Source organism: Mandrillus leucophaeus, unplaced genomic scaffold, assembly GCF_000951045.1.
Source record: "Mandrillus leucophaeus isolate KB7577 unplaced genomic scaffold, Mleu.le_1.0 Scaffold999, whole genome shotgun sequence".
Taxonomy (NCBI): domain Eukaryota; kingdom Metazoa; phylum Chordata; class Mammalia; order Primates; family Cercopithecidae; genus Mandrillus; species Mandrillus leucophaeus.
Window position 1 is genome coordinate 303,405 of NW_012110907.1, and position 26,605 is coordinate 330,009.

General features: G+C 36.4%; 1 protein-coding gene across 1 annotated transcript in view; it reads left to right on the forward strand.

Moving 5' to 3' along the window:
* PCDH15 (protocadherin-related 15) overlaps positions 1–26,605 on the forward strand; it is a gene marked incomplete at its 5' end in the record, with an annotated part of 518,346 nt that overhangs the window by 299,684 nt on the left and 192,057 nt on the right. Inside the window, 2 exons of the mRNA XM_011971273.1 lie at positions 10,759–11,064; positions 14,042–14,266. Coding sequence (XP_011826663.1) covers positions 10,759–11,064; positions 14,042–14,266 — 531 coding nt within the window. The remainder of the gene's footprint in view (positions 1–10,758; positions 11,065–14,041; positions 14,267–26,605) is intronic.

A 26,605-nucleotide genomic window follows, 5' to 3' on the forward strand; every position in this document is an offset into this window, starting at 1 on the left:
TCACGATATTGATTCTTCCTATCCATGAGCATGGAATGTTCTTCCATTTGTTTGTGTCCTCTTTTATTTCATTGAGCAGTGGTTTGTAGTTCTCCCTGAAGAAGTTCTTCACATCCCTTGTAAGTTGGATTCCTAGGTATTTTATTCTATTTAAAGCAATTGTAATGGGAATTCACTCATGATTTGGCTCTCTGTTTGTCTGTTATTGGTGTATAAGAATACTAGTGGTTTTTGCACATTGATTTTGTATCCTGAGACTTTGCTGAAGTTGCTTATCAGCTTAAGGAGATTTTGGGCTGAGATGATGGGGTTACAATCACGTCATACAATCATGTCATCTGCAAACAGGGCCAATTTGACTTCCTCTTTTCCTGATTGAATACCCTTTATTTCTTTCTCCTGCCTGATTGCCCTGTCCAGAACTTCCAACACTATGTTGAATAGGACTGGTGAGAGAAGGCATCCTTGTCTTGTGCCGGCTTTCAAGGGGAATGCTTCCAACTTTTGCTTAAGTTGCTTAGCAGCTTAAGGAGATTTTGGACTGAGACGATGGGGTTTTCTAAATATATAATTATATCATCTGCAAAGAGGGACAATTTGACTTCCTCTTTTCCTAATTGAATACCGTTTATTTCTTTCTTCTGCCTGATTGCCCATCAGTACCGAATTTTTTGAGACTTTTTAGCATGAAGGGCTGTTGAATTTTGTCAAAGGCCTTTTCTGCACCAATAATATTGAGATAATCATGTGGTTTTTGTCTTTGGTTCTCTTTATATGCTGGATTATGTTTATTGATTTGCATATGTTGAACCAGCCTTGCATCCCAGGGATGAAGCCCACTTAATCATGGTAGATAAGCTTTTTGATCTGCTGCTGGATTCGGTTTGCCAGTATTTTATTGAGGATTTTTGCATCAATGTTCATCAGGGATATTGGTCTAAAATTCTCTTTTTTTTGTTGTGTCTCTTCCGGGCTTTGGTATCAGGATGATGTTGGTCTCATAAAATGAGTTAGGGAGGATTCCCTCTTTTTCTATTGATTGGAATAGTTTCAAAAGGAATGGTACCAGCTCCTCCTTGTACCTCTGGTAGAATTCAGCTGTGAATCCGTCTGGTTCTGGACTCTTTTTGGTTGGTAGTCTATTAATTATTGCCTCAATTTCAGAGCCCGTTATTGGTCTATTCAGGGATTCAATTTCTTCCTGGTTTAGTATTGGGACAGTGTATGTGTCCAGGAATTGATCCATTTCTTCTAAATTTTCTAGTTGATTTGCGTAGAGGTGTTTATAGTATTCTCTGATGGTAGTTTGTATTTCTGTGGGGTCGGTGGTGCTATCCCCTTTATCATTTTTTATTGCGTCTATTTTGTTCTTCTCTCTTTTCTTCTTTATTAGTCTTGCTAGCCATCTATCAATTTTGTTGCTCATTTCAAAAAACCAGCTCCTGGATTCATTTATTTTTTTGAAGGGTTTTTTTGTGTCTCTATCTCCTTCAGTTTTGCTCTGATCTTAGTTATTTTTTGCCTTCTGCTAGCTTTTGAATGTGTTTGCTCTTGCATCTGTATTACTTTTAACTGTGATGTTAGGGTGTCAGTTTTAGATCTTGCCTGCTTTCTCTGGTGGGTATTTGGTGCTATAAATTTCCCTCTACACACTGCTTTAAATGTGTCCCAGAGATTCTGGTATTTTGTGTCTTTGTTCTCATTGTTTTCAAAGAACATCTTTATTTCTGCCTTCATTTCGTTATGTACCCAGTAGTCATTCAGGAGTTGGTTGTTCAGTTTTCATGTAGTTGAGTGGTTTTGAGTGAATTTCTTAATCCTGAGTTCTAGTTAGATTGCACTGTGGTCTGAGGGACAGTTTGTTATAATTTCTGTCCTTTCACATTTGCCGAGGAGTTCTTTACTTCCAACTATGTGGTCAATTTTGGAATAAGTGCGATGTGGTGCTGAAAAGAATGTATATTCTGTTTATTTGGGGTGGAGAGTTCTGTAGATGTCTATTAGGTCAGCTTGGTGCAGAGCTGAGTTAAATTCCTGGATATCCTTGTTAACTTTCTGTCTCATTGATTTGTCTATTGTTGACGGTGGGTTGTTAAAGTCTCCCATTATTATTGTGTGGGATATAACATACATGTTTAAATGAACCTATTGGAGTCATCTCAGATTAAGGTAAGGAAACGGCTGAAAATTATTATACTAGCTCAAGGAATGACTGATGATAACATAAAACTGGAACCGTTATCTGGCTCTATCCCGGTGATGTTATCAAGGTAGGTAAAATTGTGACAATATGTGTAAAATAGAGAAAATCCCCTTTAATTTTATGATTACTGTTTGGGAAAAACTTGAGCTTATATTCAGCAAATGAAATGATTGATAGTATTGGGAAATTAAGAGATCTTTTTCTCTCATTAAATAGTTATTATATTAGCCAGAGGCACTTTTATTGCTCTTGTTTTACTTACAAATCTGTTCATCCTTTACTTGAATGTTATCCAGAAAATTTAATTGTATAGAATTTCACAGAGAATCCAATCTGGCTGTCACATTCTTTTCAGTTTCTAGTTATGATTTTGTTTTCTAGAAATGATACAAAAAATGATTTGTGAGACAATGTAATATAACAAAAAGCCCTGTGACAGACAGAAGGACAATGCTTAAAGTGTAGATTACTCTTGACTCTTCAAAGAAATGCATGGGCATGTTTATATTGAACCCAACAGAATACTAGAAAAAAGAAAATTAAAACTTGAAATTAGTGTATAGGATCATAAAAACATCTGATAAGCAAAATGTCACATATTCAATAAGCATAGAGCAGACTATTTAAAATAGGTATTTAAGAAAACAAACCACAATACTCTGTGTTATAACTTGACAGAAAATATAAGCACAATCAAATAAATAGGAAGAATGGGCTAAGCAGATTATCAAATAAAATGCAATTCATGGAGGTGGTATTTTTCCCTTACTTCATTACTTAAGAAGTGATGAGTATTGAGTACAAGTTCAGAGATAACCTGACGTTGCCCCATATAGTAATATGGGCAAATATTTTAGAAAGTGATGCCACTGTAATGAGTGCTGAAAGAAACAATGCTTATGTGAAAATGTTTATGGTATATAAGGAAGTTACAGAGGACTCTCTTTTGGCTAGAGCATGCATTTTCAATGGCGGTAGATTGTTCCCAATGTATACTATCAGGTTTTGGGAGACAAAAAAACCTCACTTTTGTTATGTATAAAGCATGGGTAATATATATACATAAATATATCTGTGGAAGTAAAAATTTATAAGGGTTCTATTAGAAAGAAATCTAAAAATCCTTTTTTGATGGGGGTTGATGATAAAAAAGGAGTTGAGCAATGCTAGAATAGACTGTTGAAAGTTAAACTAATATATTTAATTATACAAAGTAAGTATATATATTGCACTTGTTTTAAAACTGACCTACAAATAGATGTCCTTAAAGAATTGTAGGTGACTGATACGGTTTGGCTCTGTGTTCCAACCCAAATATCTCGATTTGTAATCCCCATGTGTTGAGGGAGGGATCTATAATCCCCACATGTCCAGGGAGGGGTGTGATTGGATAATGGGGGAGGCTTCCCCCATGCTTTTCTTATGACAGTGAGTGAGTCCTTACTAGATCTGATGGTTTTATAAGTGATTGGGAGTTTCTTCTTCACTCTTTTCTCTTCTGTCACCATGTGAAGAAGTGCCTGCTTCCCCTTCACCTTCCACCATGATTCTAAGTTTCCTGAGACCTCCCCAGCCATGTGAAACTGTGAGTCAATTAAACCTCTTCCATTTATAAATCCCCTAGTCTCTGGGAAGTTATTTATAGCAGTGTGAATACTGACTAATACAGTGACAAAATTAAAAACAAGAAAGTGATAAGATGTAACAAAAGGACAAAGTTTAGTAAGTAATCATGTGATCACTTAATTTTTATTTAAAGAACAAAATGTGTCTTATTTTCTTACATTTTATCTAATAAACAGAAAACGTACCTTCTTTTAAGACAAAACTATAAATGCTAATTGGCAATTTTTCTTTCTTCATGTGTTTGAGTGGTTGGGGTGGGAACGCTATGTAATTGAAAAATAGAAATAGCTTCAGAAGAAATTTTGGCAGAAATTATTGCATATCTAACCTATATCAATGCAGAAGGAAAAATAAAACAGGCATTGTATGAGATAAATAAGCCATCTTGGCCTTAGGAATTCTTAATTTCATGTGGGCTGTTAAAAAATTGCAGAAAAAAAGCAATAGGGCATGTGGTGAAGAAACAGTGAGCTTCAGGAGCATGAAGATGAGGCATTTTGTTTACTCAGATGCTTTTGAGAGAAGTGATACTTGGGCTGAAGAATAATCAGTTTTGGAAATAAGGGGAGGATTTTATGACTAGATAAAGCAGACATGAAATAGCATTTTTAGTATGGCAAAATGCACTTAAATTTAGATTTGGTGCTTAGAATATGTTTACCCACAGAGAAAAAGATGAGACTGAAGAAGCTGGAGAAGTAGAAGTAAGAAGACGTTGGAAAACTAAATATAATTTAATATATGATGTTTTTAGCATCACATAAAGAGGTATATACACACTAAACCTATAGTGCAGAATTATCAAATACAAAGCAATGGTGGGGAAATATGGAATGAGTCCTCCCAGGTTTTCAGCATTGTAAGGAATATTTGAAAAAGGGAAAAGACAGCCTTACTATGTAAATACATTTAATGAACATGAAACAACATTACTTTCTTTGTTTGCTGTATGAACATGAACATGACAACTCTTTTCCTGAAGCATCGAAGTAATAATCTTCAAGTGTTTACCATTAACATGAGAACTGAATATGTAAAGATTTTTAGTGCAAAGTTTCTTCCTAATGCTTACCTAGTAAGCGGTCTGCAAGCTGTGTTGTAACAGCTTAAACGATCTTATTTAATTTGATGCCTTCAGTTCATTTGCATTAAATAACACCCAACTACAGGAATATCATTTATTTTTATTTACTTGCTATCTTTTTTTTTTTTTTTTACTTCTCTGCCATATTTCCATCCCTGCTCTGATTTTCCATTTCTCATACATTGTACACTCCACAAAACAATTTACAGATTCTTTTCTCTAATAGTGTCTCCTATTATGTAATACATGGATACACTACAGATTTTTAGGCCAATTATTTAATTGCATAACATACATAAATAGCAATAAAAATCGAGTTTTGCTATGTGCAAAAGGGATCAGAAGGCTGGATGGAAAGAAGAGATTTCCCAGATGAAGTAGAACTGAAGCTAGGTTTTGAAGATTTAAGTTGGATTGGGGGAAAATAGAAACAAACAAAAAACTCTATCAGGGAAGGTGAGGGAGAGCATGGTCATTTCAAGGAAAACCAGGGTAGTACATTGTAAAAGTGTTTCTGATTTATCACTGTCCCATTATGTGAAGGAATGCTATTTCTGCACCCCTTGACATCGGACTTGTCATGTGGTTTGCCTTGACTGATGAAGCAGACGTATAGGTGATGTGATGACCTCCAAGCAGAAACATTAAAAGCTGCAGCTTGACTATCTCATGTCTTTTCAAATTCCTGCACCACATGAGCTTCGTATTCCAATAGAGGCTGCTCCTTTAGCCTGTCTTCTAAGTAAAAACAGACAGAGTAAAGCTGGATTTGGAATTCACAATGGGTGCTGTAGAGGTGAGAAGGGAACATCAGTGGTAACAAACCACTGACACTTGAGAGTTTCTTGGTAGCTGATTGACACCATAAGTATATTCCTTTGACTAAAACATAGAGTTTGTGTCAGGGAGTTAGTTGAGGGACATAAGTGCATAAAGATAGGTTAGAACAAGACCAGGTAGAGCCTTGAATGCTAGGATAAAATGTAGCTTATCGTGTATCTTAGAGTAATAGTTGATCCCTTGAAAAATTGTGTTAATTGTGTGTTTTCTAGATTTCTAGGGACTAGTATTTGAAAGTTCCAATATTTAATGAAAAGCTATTCATTCTGGTTATTTTTTAGTGATTTTAACTCAAGTTATGCAAGTTACCTTCTAGTCAGTAAGTCTACTTGCCATTGTTCAATAATGATTATGAGGCATTTGTGTGCAGAGTGAAAAAATTTACCTGTATTTTGAGTCTTTCAATTGCTTGTCTCCTTTACACTAATAATCACAGCCCTTGAAATAACTCAGCTTCTTAAAAGAAAAAAAGACAACTATCGTGTATCTTTTTGAAGTTAATCGATAATGATTTTAAAAATGTATTTTCACTAGTAATGTCATGAAGGATGCACTGCCCAACCTCCCTGATCAACAGCTTTGATGGTTCCCACTTCAAAGTGAGAAAGATGTACATGACCTCTTAAATTACTGTAAAGGACAAACAAAAGGTAGAGCAAAGCACTCTCTCAGCTTCACACGGGGCCAATTAGGTGCTACACGGTAGTTTACACCTTTATAATAGCTATAACATTTTGGTTTTCTCCTCAAGTTATTTTGTTGGGGCTGATTTTTGTCATATAACTTTCTATCTAAATAATTAATCTAAATGGATATTTGACATATTTTAAATGGAAATGAGTCATTGTAAATTACACAAGTAATCTACCCAGGGACTTCTCAATGGAAGGAGTGCAAACATCAACCTCTACTTTGAGGTTTTATCCCAATATATTCCACCCATACAGGCATGCTTTTAGGTCTTCTCTATAGTACTGGTAACCCCCAGGGTAGCAATCCCAGTAATGAACTTTCACTTTTATAGATGGAAAGAATTGTTAACATACCATTCTAAAAAGATAATGAGAAAAAAAGGGGTGGGGAATGAATTTAGTGTTTAAGAAATATATTTCCCGGCTCCCTTTTCAAGTGGCATGGTATAAAATTGGTTCTCAAAAATTATACAAAAAATCTTTGTTCAATAAATTCCCTTGAACATTGTCTGAATTTTTTTCTTAAGTAATTGTGTGGTTTTCTTTCATATACTCTAACTTTGGTATTAATCAATAAGGTTTGTGACTGGTGTTTCTGGAAATTATTCAAAGTTCTGTCCAGTGAGGTCTTTATTTGACTACAGGCTATCAGCCAATTTACCAGCAATATGCATTCACAAGTTAGTAGCCACAAATCAGGCCCCATAGTAACGTGTATATTACAAAAATGTGTTAACCATGGACAGATGATTATAAAGTTGCAGCTATTACTGTTTATTGCTTTGATGTAGTACAAGGGGAAAAGAGATGTGTTATTTTTCTTATTAACAAATTTAATTAACTTTTAATTGATTTCTAGGAAGATATATCTTTTCATTATAGCATCATACACTGAACTGCTTGACTAGATATTAAACATCAATGCAAAGTTCTTGACAGTACTGCTGATAATGAGGGGTTCTATGTTTGGTTATCTTGTTTAACAGCTACATGTTCATCTAGAATAGTAAATAAGTAAAACTGCCTTGCTCAGCCAGCTCATGTTGCTTAACTTACATTCCCTTATTTATGCTCCTTGATTTAATGGGGACATAGGAATAGATAAGGAAATAGCTCTGCATTTTATATTCTATTCCCTTTGTTTCCATTAGATGTGTGTCTCAGTCACCTTACAATTTTTAGAGTAGTTTTCTGGGGGATATTATAGTATTTTATTCCATAAGCAAATATACTTCTTGTCATGGTAGCTATGACTTCAGTGAATTAAGTGGTCATAGATTCAGTCCAAGTGTGTGTGTACTTGACATATCATAATTTTACCAATTTAAACTGATTATTTAAAATTATGAAACTCTATTGATGAGGATGCCCCATTTAGCATTTACTGTCAGTCTGCTTAATGAATATCTGCTTGGATATTTTCTCTAAAAACCTCTCTCACGCTGGGTGAGATGGCTCACACCTGTAATCCCAGCACTTTGGGAAGCCAAAGTGGGAGGATAGCTTGAGCCCAGAAGTTCAAGACTGACCTGGGCAACAAGGGGAAACCCCGTCTCTAATAAAAATACAAAAAATTAGCCAGGCATGTGGACATGTGCTTGTAGTGCCAGCTACTCAGGAGGCTGAGGTGGGAGGATCACTTGAGCCTGGGAGGTAAAGGTTCAGGTGAGACTAGATCACACCACTGCACCCCAGCATGGGTGACAGAGCAAGACCTGTTTCAAAAAAAAAAAAAGAAATCCCATCATAAAATCATCATAAAATGTAGATTGCTATATATTTATATATGGCAGTATACACACACTTGCACATGTGTGTAAACACATATATCAAGGTTAAAGATGCTGAGATGGGGATTCTTTCCTGGATTGTCCAAGGGAGCGTAATGTAATCTTACATGCCCTTAAAAGTGGAGGAGGATACCTGAAGAGTAGGTCAGAAAGATAAAATGGAAAAAGATGGAAGGAGGGATTCAAAGAATGTGAGAGGGGCTTGACCACCATTGCTGGCTTTAAAAATGGAGGAAATGTGTCATGAGCCAAGGAATATGGGGACCTCTAGAAACCGGGATTGGTCGTCACATGACAACCATCAAGGAAGTGGGGATCCCAGTTCTACAAACTCTAGCAACCGAATTCTGTCAACAACCTGAATGAGCAAGGACGTTGTTTCTCCTTAGAGTCTCCAGAAAGAAACATAACCCTGGTGAGACCATCTTGAATTTCTGACCTATAAAGCTTTAAAATAATGAACTTGTTTTGTGTCAGCTGCTCAATTTGTGATAATTTGCTATGGGAGCGAAAGCAAAACTAATTTAGATATGTTTCCTAGTGGATATATAAACAGCTGGACATGTATAAAACACACAGACACACATACAGCCACATCAGTCAAACTGAGTCATTCTACCATAATAGATACTCAATCATATGAGTCAGTCAAAACAACTTGAACAAGAGTCATTTAAATTTCCAATTGCATAAATGATTAAAGTTTTCGATCTTAAGATATTCCATAGACAGAAAAAGTGACTGAGATTTTAAGGGTATTATTGTTATGAAACAAGACAGATTTATATTTTGTTATTGGCCTACAATTTTTTCTATTTACTTGATGAGTAATTTCAAGTAAATAGAAAAAAGAGTTCACCCTCTTTTTTTTGGTGAAAATGGGAGAAGACAGTGTTTGTTGTTTTCACTAAAATGATCAGCTTGACTGGTTTGTCAATAATTCATAAGACAAATTCTAGGCAAAGTATAAAAGTAAAAGAAGCTATATCAACAGAAACTATTCAATTCTGTCACAGCATTTTTTCTCTTCAGGTATTTCTGCAATTCTTCTATCTTTTCTCAGAGCTAAACCTCAGAGATATTAAACTCCCAGGGGCAGTTGTGTTTTCATGAGTCAAAGAGACAAATCCTGCTGAAATGCTTGGCATTATGACATACAGGAGCACCACTGTAAACATGATTTTCACATCTTAGACATTCTTGTTTCAAAGAAGGCACAAACATTCAGCATCCCCATTCTGCATGCTTTACCAGTGCCTGTAAAACTGAATATACAACTGCATATGTGCTCTTAAAACACATCGTATTGCATTCCACGCTTTGTGGACCTGGAGCGATTTTTGTGTCCCTGGCTCATAAGGCAGCCAAGTGTTTTGTTTTCCTTCCTTTCCTGTTGACAGTTTGGGGCATAATTATGTAACATTTTACAGTTTCTAAGATTTATTTCAGTTTCTTTTACATGGAACTTTTCAAAGCAAAATATACAGTAGCTGATAGCGAGATTCATAATTAGTATCACAATTGAGTTTTAGCTAAGATTCTTTCTTATTACATTTCATTAGATGAATATTTACTCAATATTTTCTCATTTTATTTGATGCAAAGTGATTTTACATGACTTCAAATTTTCAGTAAATATGGGTATATTATGGTATCAAACATTCTCACTTATGCAGAGATGTGTTTTCTAATGTTGAAGAAGAGTCCCTTGCAGGTACATTACAGTTACTGTAGTTTTACTCCTATTTGGCTTTTGGAACAGATTTAGTTTCAAATCTGTTTCATTTCATCTAACATTCATTAATTCAACAAGCATTTGTTAAGTACTTTTATATATGAAGTATTGTGTTAAGAAATGGGACACTGAGATATTTGTTTCTTGTGTAACCTTTCATAAGTCACAGTATTCTCATTCGTAAAATGAGATTAATGATATTTACTCATAACATCATGAGGATTAAGTCAGGTTATACTTATAAATATTATTTATGATAAATATGATTAATGTTTATTATAATAAAATTATTACATAAATAATAATGGCATAACATAGTAAAATGTTATCTATTATAAACAAACAATGCATAACAATATTATTACTAAACATATATAAACATAAAATGAATATGTAAAGTGAGCAAAAACCTATGTAATCTTAAATTGTCACTCAGTAGATTATGTTAAATGAATTAAAAACAAAATTTTTTTCACTTTAGAATTCAAAACCTATTAAAATCATAAGACATAAAGATTCAGTACTTTTATAATATGAGTTTTCTGTCATAATATAGTATTATTGTTGCTAATTACATTATAAGTTTTTGTTTTGTTAATTTTAAATTAAGAATATTAAATATAATATTTTTCATGTTTTATATTTTGCATTGTATAGTCATTGTCATTTCCTCCTTAACCAAATAATATTTGGTCAGAAAAATGCCATAATTTGTTAAGTATTACCTTCATTTACAGTAGCCCATCAAAACTTATGTGAATTTTCTTGCTTTTCATTTTATTTAATAGGCAACAGACCCCGATGCTGGAATAAATGGTCAAGTGCACTACAGTTTGGGTAACTTTAATAATCTTTTTCGTATCACATCCAATGGGAGCATTTACACAGCAGTGAAGCTTAACAGAGAAGTCAGGGACTACTATGAACTTGTTGTTGTGGCAACAGATGGAGCAGTACACCCTCGTCATTCAACTGTAACCCTTGCCATCAAGGTTTTGGACATTGATGATAATAGTCCTGTGTTCACCAATTCAACGTACACTGTCCTTGTTGAGGAGAATCTGCCAGCTGGGACCACCATCCTTCAAATAGAGGTGTGTGCAAAAAGTATTTATTACATTAATTCTACATTAGGAGGTTTGCTATTAGGGTTTGTTTGCCAAAATTAGCAAGTAAAAATACAACACACCAAGCTGGATTTTAATTTCAGATAAACAATGAATAATTTTTTATTATTTCTTCAATATTGCATATCCCGGCCCGCGGGATCGTCGAAGCAGGCCCTGGAGGAGGGAGTGGGAATTTGGGGAACAAGAGACACCAGAAATGGAGACAAGACAGTGCTCTGATCAAGTCTCGTTTAATGGCGGTAATGCAATGCCTTATATACACTTGGAGGGGAAGGGGTTGGACCAGAGGCGGAGATGATCTCATTGCGGAGGGCGTGGCCAGGTAGGTATTGGTTTCTCTGGTCCAACGTCATGTTGCGCCTGCGCTGTCAGTTGGAAATTTTCCCGGGCGCGGGATGGCGCCTGCGCTACAAAGTAACAATTTTCGCGGGCGCGGGAAAAATGGGTGAAGAAGAAGCAGGAAGAGCGCCATCTTGTGCTGGCATATGAAACAGCAGATCAGGGAAAAAGGTAAATCTAGGGAGGAGGCATGGGGTGGAAATGAATAGAGCTCAGGCGTTTTTAATCGTCAGTTATTATTCGCTATGGCCGCGGCGCGCAGCTCCGGACAATTGCATATTGTATTTAGTGTGGCAACCCTACTTTAAAGATACCCCAAAAATTAAAGACAGAAAGGTCTCTTTGTAAGAAATTTTAAAAATACTTTTTAATAGATTTTTTAATTTACAAAAGTAATATTCTGTTTATCCCAACAGTTGACAATACAATAGTTTATGAAACAAAAGTTAATAATCTCCCACATTGTGCCTCCAGAATACTCAGCATTAAATTTATTTCACATTTGTCTTTGTGTTCACACAAATGTCAAAAAAAATGTGTGTGTGTGTATGTGTGTGTATATATATATATTCATTTGTGTGGGTTGTACATATATAACATAAATGTGTATACACAGGAAAAACACAGAGTTACATATTGGTTCCCCCTCTATTTTACAGATATCGTTACCCATTATTCTGTATTTTTTTCACATTCAATACACAAAAGGCATCTTCTAGTAATCTAACTCTCCTTTTTAATAACATCTCTGTATCAAGCCTCTTTTTTAAGTTTTCAACTATAAATTACAAAAAGTCCTGAACATTTTGATTCAGTAGGTTAGGCTGATCCATAAATCTGCATTTTTAAGCAGCCACCTCATTTAATACTGACTCAGTTGGTCTATGAGGTATGTTTTGGGGGGAAAAAAATAAAGGTAGCCAATTTTCCACCTGTAGTCCACAACTTGAATGTTCTTAGCACAGTTTTCCAGATTCTGTATCCCTTCCATAATTGAACTCAGCAATAAACATTAACAAGTCTAAATAAGGCAAATACTGACCAGGGAGAGAACCATCATTCCTTCATCTATTCCACCATTCATCTATCAAATAATTAATTAGTTAATATATTTATTTAACAAACATGTCTTCAGTATGTACAGTATGCAAAGTCTCCTGCCAGTGTCGTTAAATTCATGCTGTCCTAGGGGATCCACAGACTTTGGGGATACAATGGTGAACAAAACAAATCTGCTGCTTTCTTGGAGTTTTCAGGCTAGTTTAGCAATCAGTCAAGAAAATTAGTAGTTAAAACGTACGTCCTCAGTACAAAGGGCCTAGGTAACAGAGGTGGAGCTCCTAACCTAATCTTAAAACAAAGAGAAACTTATTTCTAAATGGTGAACTGAGGGACAAGTAAGAGATATTCAAGAGGAAATGGAAGAAAGATTGTTTAAAGTAGTGGAGGAAAAAAAGTCTGGTCAAAATCATGGAAGACGGGAAAGTGTGAGGGGTGAGGGGCTAAAAGTCTAGAAAATGTAGTGACTCTTACCATGTTAAGGATAGTGGCGTTGATTGAAAATTGAATTAAAAACCAGAGGATTTTAAGCAGGAAAAAGCACATAATAAAATGTATGCTTTAATAGCATCTTTCTGATTGTTAAGTCAATAATTGATTGGAGGAGACTAAGGTTGAGGTTCACATAGGATATTTTGCATTAAAGTATGCACATTAAAACATACTCTGAATCTTCCCCATTTTCATTCTTGCTCCATTTGGTTTTCTGTACCTGAGGTGCATTTGCTAGTCTGTACTGAGTGAAATAGCCATTCTACAAGACTCCCATGAAAACCCATCCTTTCAGCTAAAGGACATCGTTCCCAATTTAGAACATCTTTTAGATTTCATGTCACATTTTTTCCTTCCTATTTTAGTATTTGTGTCTCATTTCTTCTCTGAGACCATAACCTGTAGGGAAATAATTGTGTCTTGATTCATTTTGGTGCTCTCTACAGCACCTGTGTGTAACTACTACTGAAATGCTAGTTAAATGAAGGGAAGTATAGTAGAGTGATCTCTAGAAATGTATTATAAGATCACTGTGAAAAAGAATTACTACTTACATTTTCTTAGTTTTCTTATAGTACTTTAGCCATCCATTATGTTTATGGAAATCACTCAGTGTTTATTTTTATTTAATATATTTGTTCATGATTATTAAATCAGCAGAAAATAAGAAGTAATCATTTAAGACTTTTTTTTTTTTTACTGGGATATAATTCATTTAGTGATTTTTCAAGTTAAATAGATAAAGTAATAACATCGACAATGACAAAATCTTATGGGAGTATTTCTCTCTCTCTGTCTCTCTCTCTCTCTCTTTCTCTGATTCTCCCTCTCACTGCCTCCCTCTTTTCCTCCCTCCCTCCGTCTTTCTCTCCTCCATCCCTCCTTCCCTCTCTCTGGTAAATTATTAAATAATGTATTTCTCTTTTAAAACGTGTCTTTTTGTCCTCATTAAATTCATGCTGTCCTAGGCACTGACACATGACTTCCATCCTTCCTGCATTTCTTTATTTTGGTAACATCACTAATAAAACCATTCTTTTGCTTATTACAGGCCAAAGATGTCGACCTTGGAGCAAATGTGTCTTACCGGATAAGAAGCCCAGAAGTGAAGCATTTTTTTGCACTACATCCATTTACAGGAGAACTATCCCTTTTAAGGAGTTTAGATTATGAGGCATTTCCAGACCAAGAAGCAAGTATCACTTTTCTGGTAGAGGCCTTTGATATTTATGGGACAATGCCTCCTGGTATTGCTACTGTCACAGTGATTGTAAAGGTAAGGACGAAAGATGACTTCTGGTTGCCTGCTTTTCTCTTTATACATGTAGGTTTTGTTTCTTCTATTATACCTATAAATATATTTTGATAATAATTCCTAATGACACAGTGGTACCAGACCCAGAACATGGATTTTTCCAACGGAAAATAGTTATGAATACATAAGAAATAACTATATTTTTGACTGTAAAAGATCAATTTTAAAGAGGCACTAAATATGAGTACAAGGACCATGGAAATTTGAGTCTGCGTCAGCTCTCCATCAAGTCATAACCTCTCTAGACTAGATTTTAGTTCAAATTCCACAGCATCAGGCATAATTATTTGGTACAAATCCTTCAACTAAAAAAATTTTGTAAATGACTCTGAAGGGCCAAGAGTTCTTAGGCCCTAAAATTAATTTATGGCCCAAACCTCTGGGATGAAATATGCTTCCAAGTTAGATGGAATTGGGGCTAAATTCTGGCTCAACCCTTTTTAAGCTCTATGACCTTGCGGACTTTGTTAACCACTCTGGATTTGTTATCTCATTTATTATAATACCCTATGCCAGATGATTGCCTGAAAGAGCATGGCATTTTTAACCTTTTGAATTTCTAGTCATTTTTTAAGAAACAACTTAAAAGTAGATATGAGAAGAAGTACTATAAGTTGATCAGTCCTCAAATAGTAGTACATACAATGATCATCTGAGCGTCATCTTAAACTTCCAGATTTCTCTACTCCTTCCCCAAAGAAGGACCTGTCCCGATCATAAACATCAGCATTTGAGAAAAGTACACAGATGATTCTTATACAAGACATCTGAATCCCATATTGAGAAATTTACTTCAAATACAAAGATACACGTACAAAAATCCTCAAGTTACTTTACTAAATGGGTATATTACTAAAAAAATGACTTTACATGGCAGTAATTTCTTAGGCAATATAAAGTAAAAGTTCATTCACTATCATGGTATGTTGTAAAAATTTTTGTTTTGGTAAGGGAAGAAAATAGAAACTTGAAAGAGTCCTATTTAAAGTGGTTTTTTTCTGCTTCCAGAATAGATTTTGAATGATGAAAAAGGGCTGGTCAGAAAGAAATAGAGATACCTGCCCAGAGCAAGGGCAGTGGAGGGAGGAAAAAGACAGAAGATCTCTAAGATAAATGAAGCACTTGCAAAGAAGCTTATAGAGTATTTCAATGGCCATGCCTAAAATAGATGAATATGAGTAATTAATTGAATAAACAATTTAACTTTACTATAGATATTTTGGTTTATATTTCATTCACAGTTGTATCTATGTTCTACCCCCAAAAATATTATTGATAATTATGGCTCAGATTTTACCAGGTGACCATAGATATCAAGTTTCTATGTTAAAAAAAAAAAAATGAAATCTATGGGCTTACATAGAAAAATGTGGAAAGATGTGGACATTTTTAATAAATGTTTAGTTGCAGGATCATACCATAGGATTAGAATGAAATATTGGCAACTACATATTGTCTACTACATGTTGGTACTATTTATGATTCATATAATCACTAAAAACGTGTAATAGCTGAGTGTAATCAAAGTTACATGACTTGCCAGCTTTGTTAGGTTATCTAATCCTGGAGATCATGCAGATACCTCTAGGCATCTGTGTTTACTTAAACTTTGTCAGTATTACATTTTCAGGTTGTATTTTGTTCCCGTCAATGCTTTTTCATTTGTTCTTTTGAAGTGGTTAGAGTTACAGTCCATTATGTGTTTAAGGTGAATTGTTTAGCAGAATTTACGTATGATAATTTACTAACAATTCCATATCATTTGGATTTTGTTGGCTACCTGAAGACGGTGGGACGGTGCAGATACATTTCTGCCTAAAATAAGACAACGTTCCTGAAGATTACTCTCTTTTTCTTTCTTTTTTTATTTTTTTTTTATTTTAGTGTCCAGTACATTTATGTGAGATCATTTAGATTATGCATGTGCAACACGAATGTCTCTGAGGGACCTTAGTAGAAGACTATATGTATCCAGGGTCATAAGGTAAACAAGGTCATAGGCAACTTTTCTGCAATTCTCATATTATAGGGACTACAAATAAGATTTTATTTTATTTGAAATGATGGAAGAAGAATTCACTTTTCTTAGGTCGTTGTTTGGCTGTTGTGCTGCTAAATAGCTAGATATATGCTACTAGTTTTCTTAGACAACAAAGTAATGATGTGAAAAAATATTTCACCAATACATAATTAATATAACTATATTTTTCCAGTAGGTTAATGTTCTTGACCCCAAAATTTTGGGGTTTGGATTTTATTTTTTTAAGATAATTCTGCAATCACAGTTAAACACAGGAAGTATTCCACTACCTTTTCTTTTTTTAGTGTCTTATTTTACATTTTCATCTTTTATTTAGATTCAGGCATTACATGTTCACATTTGTTACATAAGTGTATTGCATGATGCTGAGTTTTGGGATATGAATGACCTTGTCAACCAGATAGTGAATATAGTACCCAATAATTAGGTTCTCAACTCCTGCTTCTTCACTTCCTAACCCACCCAATTTCTGTCTATTAATCTTCAGTGTCAATTTTTATGTCCATGAGTACCCAATATTTAGTTACCATTTAGAAGTGAGAACATTCAGTGTTTGGTTTTATGTTCCTGAATTTGTTTAGAATAATGGCCTCCAGCTGTATCTATGTTACTGCAAAGGACATGATTTTATTCTTTTTTAGGGCTTCATAGTATTCTATGGTGTGTATGTACCCTTTTATATTTATCTAATTCACCATTGATGAGTATTTAGGTTGATTCCATGTCCTTGCTATTGTAACTCATAAAACTTTAGTAAATAAATGTTATATCTTGGCTGGGCATGGTGGCTCATACCTGTAATCCCTACACTTTGGGAGGCCGAGGCGGGTGGATCACCTGAGGTTGGGAGTTTGAGATCAGCCTGGCCAACATGATGAAACCCCATCTCTATTAAAAATACAAAAAATTAACTGGGCGTGGTGGCGCACACCTCTAATCCCAGCTACTCAACAGGCTGAGGGAGGAGAATCACTTAAACCTGGGAGATGCATGTTGCAGTGATTTGAGATCACGGCACTGCACTCCAGCCTGGGCAACAAGAGCGAAACTCCATCTCAAAAAATAAAATAAATTAAATGTTATATCTTAACATATGTTGTGTCTTGTAACTGAAGACATATTATTATTTTAATTCAAAAGGTTTATGGCATGCTCAGGTGAGTAATTCAAATGATTCTAAGTAATTTCCAACACGTTTCTTTCTTTAAAGTTTTTAATTTAGGCTCATGGATACATGTGCAGTTTTTTATACAGGTAAATTGTGTGTCACAGGATTTGATTGCACAGATTGTTTTGCCACTCAGGTAATAAACATAGTACCTTATAGGTAGTTTTTTTTTATCCTCACTCTCCTCCATCTGTCCACCCTCAAGCAGCCCCCAATGTATGTTGTTCCCATCTTTGTGTCCCTATGTACTCAACATTTACCTTCAGCTTCAAAGTGAGAACATGCAGTATTTGGTTTTCTGTTCCTATGTTAGTTCACTTAGGATAATGGCTTCTAGTTGCATCCATGATGCTGCAGAGGACATGATCTCATTCTTTTTTATGGCTGCATAGTTATTCCATGGCATATATGTGCCACATTTTCTTTATTTAGTTGACCATTGTTGGGCATTTAGGTTGATTGATTTCATGTCTTTACTACTGTGAATAGTATGATACTAATGATACACGTGCATGTATCTTTATGGTACAACAATTTATTTATCTTTGAATATATACCTAAAAAATGGGATTGCTGGGTCAAATGCTCATTTTGCTTTGAGTTCCTTGAGAAATCGCCAAACTGCTTTGTTCTGTTCTCTCCTCAACCTCGCCAGCACGCTTTTTGTTTTTTGTTTTGTTTTGCTTTGTTTTTACTTTTAATAGCAATTCTGATTGGTGTGAGATGGTGTCTCATAATGGTTTCGATTTGCATTGCTCTCATGATTGGTGATGATGAGCATTTTTTTCATATGCTTGTTCACCATATGTATGTCTTCTTCTGAAAAGTGTGTGTTCATATCTTTTGCCCACTTTTTAATGGGGTGGTTTGCTTTTTGCTTGTTGATTTGTAAATTCCTTATAGATTCTGGATATTAGACCTTTGTCAGATGCATAGTTTGTAAGCATTTTCTCCCATTCTGTAGGTGGCCTGTTTACTCTGTTTATATGGTTTTTTTTGCTATGCAGAAGCTCTTTTAGTTTAATTAAGTCACACTTGTCAATTTTTGCTATTGGTAAAATTGTTTTTGGCATCTTTGTTGTGAAATTTTTGCCAGGGCTTATGTTCAGAATGATATTTCCTAGGTTATTTTCCAGTGTTTTTATAGTTTTAAGTTTGACATTAAAGTCTTCAATCCATCTTGAGTTCATTTTTGTACATGGTGTAAGGAAGGGGTCCAGTTTCATTTTTCTACATATGTATAGCCGGTTATCCCAGCTTCATTTGCTGAATAGGGAGTCCATTCTCCATTGTTTGTTTTTATTTACTTTGTTATATATCAGATGGGTATAAGTATGCTGCATTATTTTTGGGATCTCTATTCTGTTCCATTGGTCTATGTGTCTGTTTTTGTACCAGGACAATGTTGTTTTGGTTACTGTAGCATTATAGTATAGTTTGAAGTCAAGAAATGTGATATCTTCAGGTTTTTCTTTTTACTTTGGATTGTCTTAGCTATTCAAGCTCATTTTTGGTTTGATATGAATTTTAGAATATATTTTTCTGGTTTTGTGAATAATATCTTTAGTAGTTTAATAAGAATGGCATTGAATCTGTACTTTGCTTTGGGCAGTATGGCCATTTTAATGATACTGATTCCTTCTATCTACAAGAATGGAATATTTTTCAATTTGTTTCTGTAGTCTTTGATTTCACTGAGCAATATTTTAAGTTCTCATTGTAGAGATTTTTCACCACCCTGGTCAGTTGTATTCCTAGGTACTTTTTTGTGTAACTATTGTAAATGGGATTACATTCTTGATTTGGCCCTCAGCTTAAATGTTTTTGGTACATAGGAATGCTATCATTGATTTTTGTACATTGATTTGGTATCCTGAAACTTTGCTGAAGTTGTTTATTAGATCAAGGAGTTTTGGACAGAGACTATGGGGTTTTCTAGGTGTAGAATCATATCATCTGCAAACAAGGGTAGTTTTACATCCTCTCTTCCTAATTGGATGGGTTTTATTTCTTTCTATTGCTTTATTGCTCTGGCCAGGACTTCCATTACTATGATGAGTGGGAATGATAAGAGAGGACATCATTATCTTGTTTCCCTTTTCAAGGGGAATGCCTCCAGCTTTTGCCCATTCAGTATGATGTTGGCTGTGCATTTGTCCTAGATGGCTTTTATTATTTTAAAGTATGTTCCTTCAGTGCTTAGTTTGTTAAGGGTTTTTAACATGAAAGTAAGTGGAATTTTATTGAAATCCTTTTCTGCATCTATTGAGATGATCATGTAGTTTTTGTTTTTAGTTCTGTTTCTGTGGTGAATCACTTCTGTTGATTTGTCTATATTGAACCAACCTTGCGTCCCAGGCATAAAGCCTACTTGATTGTGGTGGATTAGCTTTTTGATGTGCTGCTGGTTTGCCAGTATTTTGTTGAAAATTTTTGCATCTGTGTTCATCAAAGATATTGGCCTGAAGTTTTCTTTTTTGTTGTTGTTGTGATCTGCCAGGTTTTGGTATCAGGATGATTTTGACCTCATAGAGTGAGTTAGGGAGGAATGCCTCTTCCTCAATTTTTTGGAATATTTTCAGTAGGGATGGTACCAATTCTTCTTTATACATCTGGTAGAATTTGACTGTGAATCCATCTGGTCCTGGGCTTTCCCTGGTTGGTAGGCTCTTTTTTTACTGATTCAATTCCAGAACTCATTATTTGTCTGTTTAGGGATTCAATTCCTTCTTAACACAAACTTGGGAGGTTGAATGGTTCCAGGAATTTATCCATTTACTCTTGGGTTTCTAGCTCGTGTACACAGAGGTGTTCATAGTCTCTGAGGGTTCCTTTGTATTTCTGTGGGATCAGTGGTAATGTCCTTCTTCATTCAGTCAGTCATTTCTGATTGTGTTTAGTTGGATCTTCTCTTTTTTTATTTGTCTAGCTATTCATCCATCTATCTAATTAAGTCTTTCAAATAACTAAAATAACTAATTCCTAAATTCATTTATCTTTTATATGGTCTTTTGCATCTCAATTTCCTTCAGTTCAGCTCTGATTTTGGTTATTTCTTGTCTTCTACTGGCTTTGAGTTTGGTTTGCTCTTGTTTCTCCAGTTCCTGTAGACATGATGCTAGATTGTTCATTTGATATATTTCTGACATTTTAGATGTGGGCATTTAGCTCTATAAACTTCTTTCTTAACACTGCTTTAGTTGTGTGCCAGAGATTGTGGTATGTTGTATCTTTGTTTTCATTAGTTTGAAATATTTTATTTCTGTCTTCATTTTATTACTTACCCAGAGATCATTCAGGAACAAGTTGTTTAATTTTCATGTAATTATGTGGTTTTGAATGTTTTTCTTAGTATTGATTTCTGTTTTTATTACACCATGTTCAAAAAGTGTGGTTGGTATGATTTTAGTTTTCTTCGATTTCCTACAGATTGTTTTTATGTCCAATTGTGTGGTCAATTTTAGAGTATGTGCCATGTGGTGATGAGAAGCATGCATATTCTGTTGTTTTGGGGTGGAGACTTCTATAGATGTCTATTATGTCCATTTGTTCAAGTGTTGAATTCAGGTCCTAAATATCTTTTTTACTTTGTCACCTTGATCATCTATTACTGTCCATGGGGTATTGAAATGTCCCACTATTGTATGGAAATCGAAGTTTCTTTGTAGGTCTGTAAGAACTTGCTTTATGAATCTGGGTGCTCCTGTGCTGGATGAATATATATTTAGGATATTTAGATCTTCCTGTTGAATTGTACCCTTTGCCATTATATAAAGCCTATCTTTGTCTTTCGTGATGTTTGTTGATTTAAAGTCTCTTTTGTCTGAAATTTGGATAACAAATTCAGCTTTTTTCTGTTTTCTGTTTTCTTGGTAGACTTTTCTCCAACCCTTTACTTTGGGCCTGTGGATGTCATTGCATGTGAGATGGGCCTCGCATAACCTGGTTCTTGCTTCTTTATGCAGCTTGTCACTCTGTGCCTTTAAATTGTGGCATTTAGCCCATTTACATCCAATGTTAATATTTATATGTGCAAATTTGATCCTGTCATCATATTGTTAGCTGGTTATTATGTAGACTTATTTATGTCATTGCTTTATAGTGTGAGAGATCTGTGTATTTAAGTGTGTTTTTGTAGTGTTCACATTTAGCACTCCTTTCAGGAGCTCTTATAAGGCAGGCCTGGTAGTAATAAATTCCCTTAGAATTTGCTTGTCTGAAAATGATTTTATTTCTTTTTTACTTATGAAGCTTAGTTTCATTGGATATGACATTCTTGGATTGAAATTCTTTTCTTTAAGAATGCTGAGTATAGGCCCCCAATCTCTTCTGGCTTATAGGGTTTCTGCTGAAAGGTACACTGTTAGCCTGATGGATTCTCTTTGTAGATTTCCTGCTCCTTCTTTCTATCTGCCTTTAGAATTTTTTTCTTTCATTTTAAAGAGAATGAAAGAGAATCTGATGATTATCTGTCTTGTGCATGGTCTTCTTGTATAGTATCTTGCAGTTCTCTGCAGTTTTTAAATTTTAATGTTGGCCTCTCTAGTGAGGTTGGGAAGTTTTCATGGACAGTATCTTGAAATATGTTTTTCAAGTTGCCTGCCTTTCCCCCATTTCCCTCAGTGACGCCAGTGAGGGGTAGATCTAGTCTCTTCACATAATCCCGTATGTTTCAAGGGTTTTATCCATTCTTTTTTATTATTATTATTTTTGTCCATCTTAGTTCAGAGAGCCAGTCTTCACACTCTGTGATTCTTTCCTTAGCTTGGTCTATTCTGCTGTTAATGCAATTACAATATGAAATTCTTGTAGTGTGCTTTTCAGCTCTGTTAGATCGTTTTGGTTCTTTCTTATAATGGCCATTTCATCTACCAGCTCCTGTATTGTTTTATTGCAATCCTTACTTTCCTTGGTTTGCATTTTGACTTCTTCCCTGATTCTCAATGATTTTCATTCCTACCCATATTCTGAATTCTATTTCTTTCATTTCAACCATTTCAGCTGAGTTAAGAATCCTTGGTGGGGAACTAGTGCAGTTGTTTGGAGGAAAAAAAGACACTTGTTTTCTGAGTTGCCAGAGTTCTTGCACTGGTTCTTTCTCATCTGTGTTTTCTGATATTCTTTCAACTATCTAATTTGAGTACAGTCAGTTGGCTTATTTGGATGTTTTCAGAGGAGTAAGTTTTTGTGCATGACCTTTATTTGTACCTGAGCTCTTGTCCTTGGTTTCACAAATGAATATATTAGCAAAGTATTTTTAACATTAAAGTTTGGACTGTGGTCCAGTGGATGGCACTTAACTGGAATGGCCAGTAGGTAGGCTCTTAGTCAGTCTCCTCTATTTCCTAAGGATTGTTGTGCCCCTTCTCAATGCTCTGAAAGTGCGGGCTCCTTTTGCACTTGACTCCTGGCTGTATATCTCAGTTTGGCACTCCCAGGCTATACACCGTAGCTCCAGGGCAAGCTCAGGCTTTATGTTCTTTCTCCAGCTTACACACAGCAAGGGAAGGGACCTTGGCTGTGGCTGTGGCAGATGGCCTTTCACTTTTCTCTTGGTGCCCCAACCCAGAAAAATACAGAGCCACCACTAATCAGTACAATCAGCCTGGGGTGTGGTGGCTGCATTGTAGGCCCAAGCTTGTGGGTGATGTGGCTGACTGGAAGTGTGGCTAAAGCACTCAGGGTCTTTGCTCCCACCACAGTCTGAGGGCAGCAAGGGCAACACCACTGCAGCAGCAGTGGCAGAGGGGCTTTTGGTTGTCCCTGAGTGCTCTACCTCAGGGAAACTCAAAACTGCTGCTACTGGGAATGTCCAGCCAGAGAGTGGGGTGGCTGCACTGCTGGCCTGAGCTGGGTAAAGAGCAGGAGGTTGAGGAATTACAGGTAGGAGAGTCTGAACTTCTCTATATGATAACTGTGTCCTCCTGGAAGAGTGAATAAAACCTTTGGGCTCTTTCTTTCTTCTCCAGTCCAAGGGCAGGAGGGGCAGAACTACTGCCATGGCAGTGGCAGAGTGGCTGTTAGTTGACTGTGGGAGCCCCTCCTTAAGGAAACACAAAGCCACTAGCAGTGGGAATGCTCAGCTGGAGATGGGGTAGCTGTTCCGTGGTCCCAAGCATGGGCCCTGGCTGGTAAAGAGTGAGAGGTGGGGGGCTTATGGGAAAGAGAGACTGGGCTCCTGTCCATATGGCAGCTGTGGTGTCCTGGAGTTCCTGCATAGTGACCAGGCCCTTTGTTCCTCCCCAGTCCAAGGGCAGCTGCAGTCACAGAGAGGTTGCAAATTGTCTCTAGGGTTTTCTCACCACTGACTAAAGTATTAGGCATTGACAGGGTGGTTGTGCTAGGGGCCCAAATCCAGAGGCACTGGGCAGTAAAGATTAGCAGAGGTGGAGACCTGCCTAGAAAGCAGTCTGTTTTTCTGTAATGCTGCTGTGCTGTGCTGGGGGTTTGCATCAGTCTCCAACCACTGCATTCCCTCCTGAGCCTGAGGGCAACAGGAGTGAGGACTGTGGAGCAGCAAAAAATGGTGACCTGCCTTGCCCACTGGGATCTCTGTCCCAGGGAAGTACAGAGCTGCTACTGGCCCAGGAATCCAAGTGGGGGGTGGTTACCGAGGTCCTAGGATGGGAAGCCCTGCCCAGTGAGGAGTAGCAAGGGTGTGGACCCACATGGAAAACAGTACCCACTTTTCTGTAAGGAAATTATACTGTGTTGGGGATCTGCATTAGTCCCTAATCCCTGCCCCTCCCAAGCCTAAGAGCAAAATGAGGGAGGGTTGCAGAGCAGCAAAAATGGCAGCCGGCCTCTTCCACTGGGAGCTCCATCCCAGAGAAGTACAGAGCCGTTCCGGACCCAGGAACTCAGGTGGGGCTGTAATGGACAGCAGGCCTTATCCTGCAAGGTGCAGCTGAGATGAGGCCTGCAATGTTTCACTGCTCAGCCTCATAGATTTGGCCCCTTTACTGGGGGCATGCAAGTCTGGCCTCTGCTGCTACAGGAGCTACAGGCGCTGGTGCCAGAGTGTCTGGGGATACAAGTCTCCTGGGACTCCATATGTGCCTGAGTATGACTCTGCCAAGACTCCACATGGTTCTCCATGTCAGCCTAGAGACACTGGTGGGGAGCTCACAGGGGAGATCTCCTGAGCCCAGGGATGCAAAAGTTCATGGCAGAAGTGTGGGTCCCCAGGGACTCACTTACTCACAGTTTCCCCACAGTGGGAGGACTCCCCTGGCTCTGTGCCACCCCTAGGGTGGGCAGTTATCCGGTCTTGCTCTCCTCTGTTCTCTAGGTGTTATACTCTTTCCCTGATGAATTCCAGTGTGTCTCCATCTGGATTTTTCAGATGAGCTAGTGTCCACTCGCCAGCCTTTCGTTTCTCCATGAGATTGACACACACCAGCTGCTTACAGTTAGTTCTCTTGGTCTCCACCGCTTCCACTGTCTTTTTTTTTTCTTTTTTTTAACACTTGACTTAAGATCATCTGCTAGCACACAAATTGATGCCATTTCTTCTGTGGATACTGCCGCCACCTCTAAACTACCTTGGAATGGAGATCATAAGCTCCTTCCATCCTCGGATGCCCTAAACCTGTTAGGAGAGTTTTATCAGGATCTGGGTTCTTTATTTCTCAGGGTTCCACATGTCTATATACTTTATTCTTCCATTCTTGTGTCTCTCTGTCCTCAGATATTTATTTCAGGAGGTAGGAAATGTGTCTATTTCAGAGAATTAAAACTTCAGTCAACAGTAAATTTCCTTTGGAAATAGGAACCCAAACTGTCAAAATCTTTTCTTGGGTAACCTTATTTTTATTTTCATACCTCTCTTTCCTGAGACAATGATTGTCAGTGCTCTAGTGGTCTGGAAAAAGGATCAAGCAACAAGAAAAAATTATAGAGAGCCTGAAGGGAGGGCTTTGATTTTACTGTATTTTGAAATGTGATTTTGTCACACTATTGTGTTATAACATTTAGAAATCTGTTACAAAAATATTTAGGGAATGTAATATTGGTGGTTATGAAGATTCCATAATATGTAAGCAGATGGAAAAGGCTAAGGTGAGAGTGATCTAAATAGACTAATTATAGCAAAATATCTTCTGGACAGGTGAAAAATTTACCTTGGTATACTCTTGTCTACTCATATGACTTGGTGGAATTGATCAGTTAAAACATTAAAAAGAGAAAAATAATTCATTTATTGATGATTTTGGACAAAGAAGAGAAAAAAAAAAAAGACTTGCTATTAATTTGCTATTAATGACATTCCCCCTATTCTTTCCAGATTGAAAAATAGATCATCAAATGGTATGGCCTTTTCTCCGATGAAAGTGTGGTTGATGATAGACAGTTATAATAAACACTCATGCAGTCTGACTTGGCAGCTCTGGATTCAATTTCAAATTATGTCCAAAATTATCACCTCAAAAAGCAAGTTATGCCCTAAATAACCCTCATTCTGTATCTGGGACTTATCCCTCCTAAAAAGTTCTTCATGCTGCCTCACCACCCCTTTATTTCAATATAGAGATATTACTTAAGGCTTCTACATCAGCAGCTGGAAGATAATTTATTCCTCAGATAGAGAAGAGTGTTGGTCTAATTCATGTTGTCGTAGTTGCTTTATCTTATTTAGAGAAGTAACACCATTCCTTTGGTCAAGGCGTCCTGACTCATGCAGTCATTGCCTGTTGATTATACATTTAAAGCAAAACTTAATGTTTAACTCTAGACATATGTGATACCACTTTTTATTTTTTCCAAGTTCATCTAAGCATAATAAAATTGGTAGGAAATTCTCCCAAATGTAGACTGACACTTGCTTTCCTCTTTTCTGATAACTCAGGATGGTGATTATCACAAATAGAACTTTAAAATTCTAGTATATACTGCCAAGGACCATAAAAATATTATTATCTTTTTTTTTTAAAGAGAAGAATGGAGTACAATTCTCATTTTTCTACAAATGTAGTCTCTACCAGCTTTGCAAATTGTCTCTATTTGGTCTGATTACTTGCAGTACTGAAAAGCTGTTTTGTTGATAACATAAGTGTATGGTATTTGCTAGGAGATACTGAGACCCAAAAAG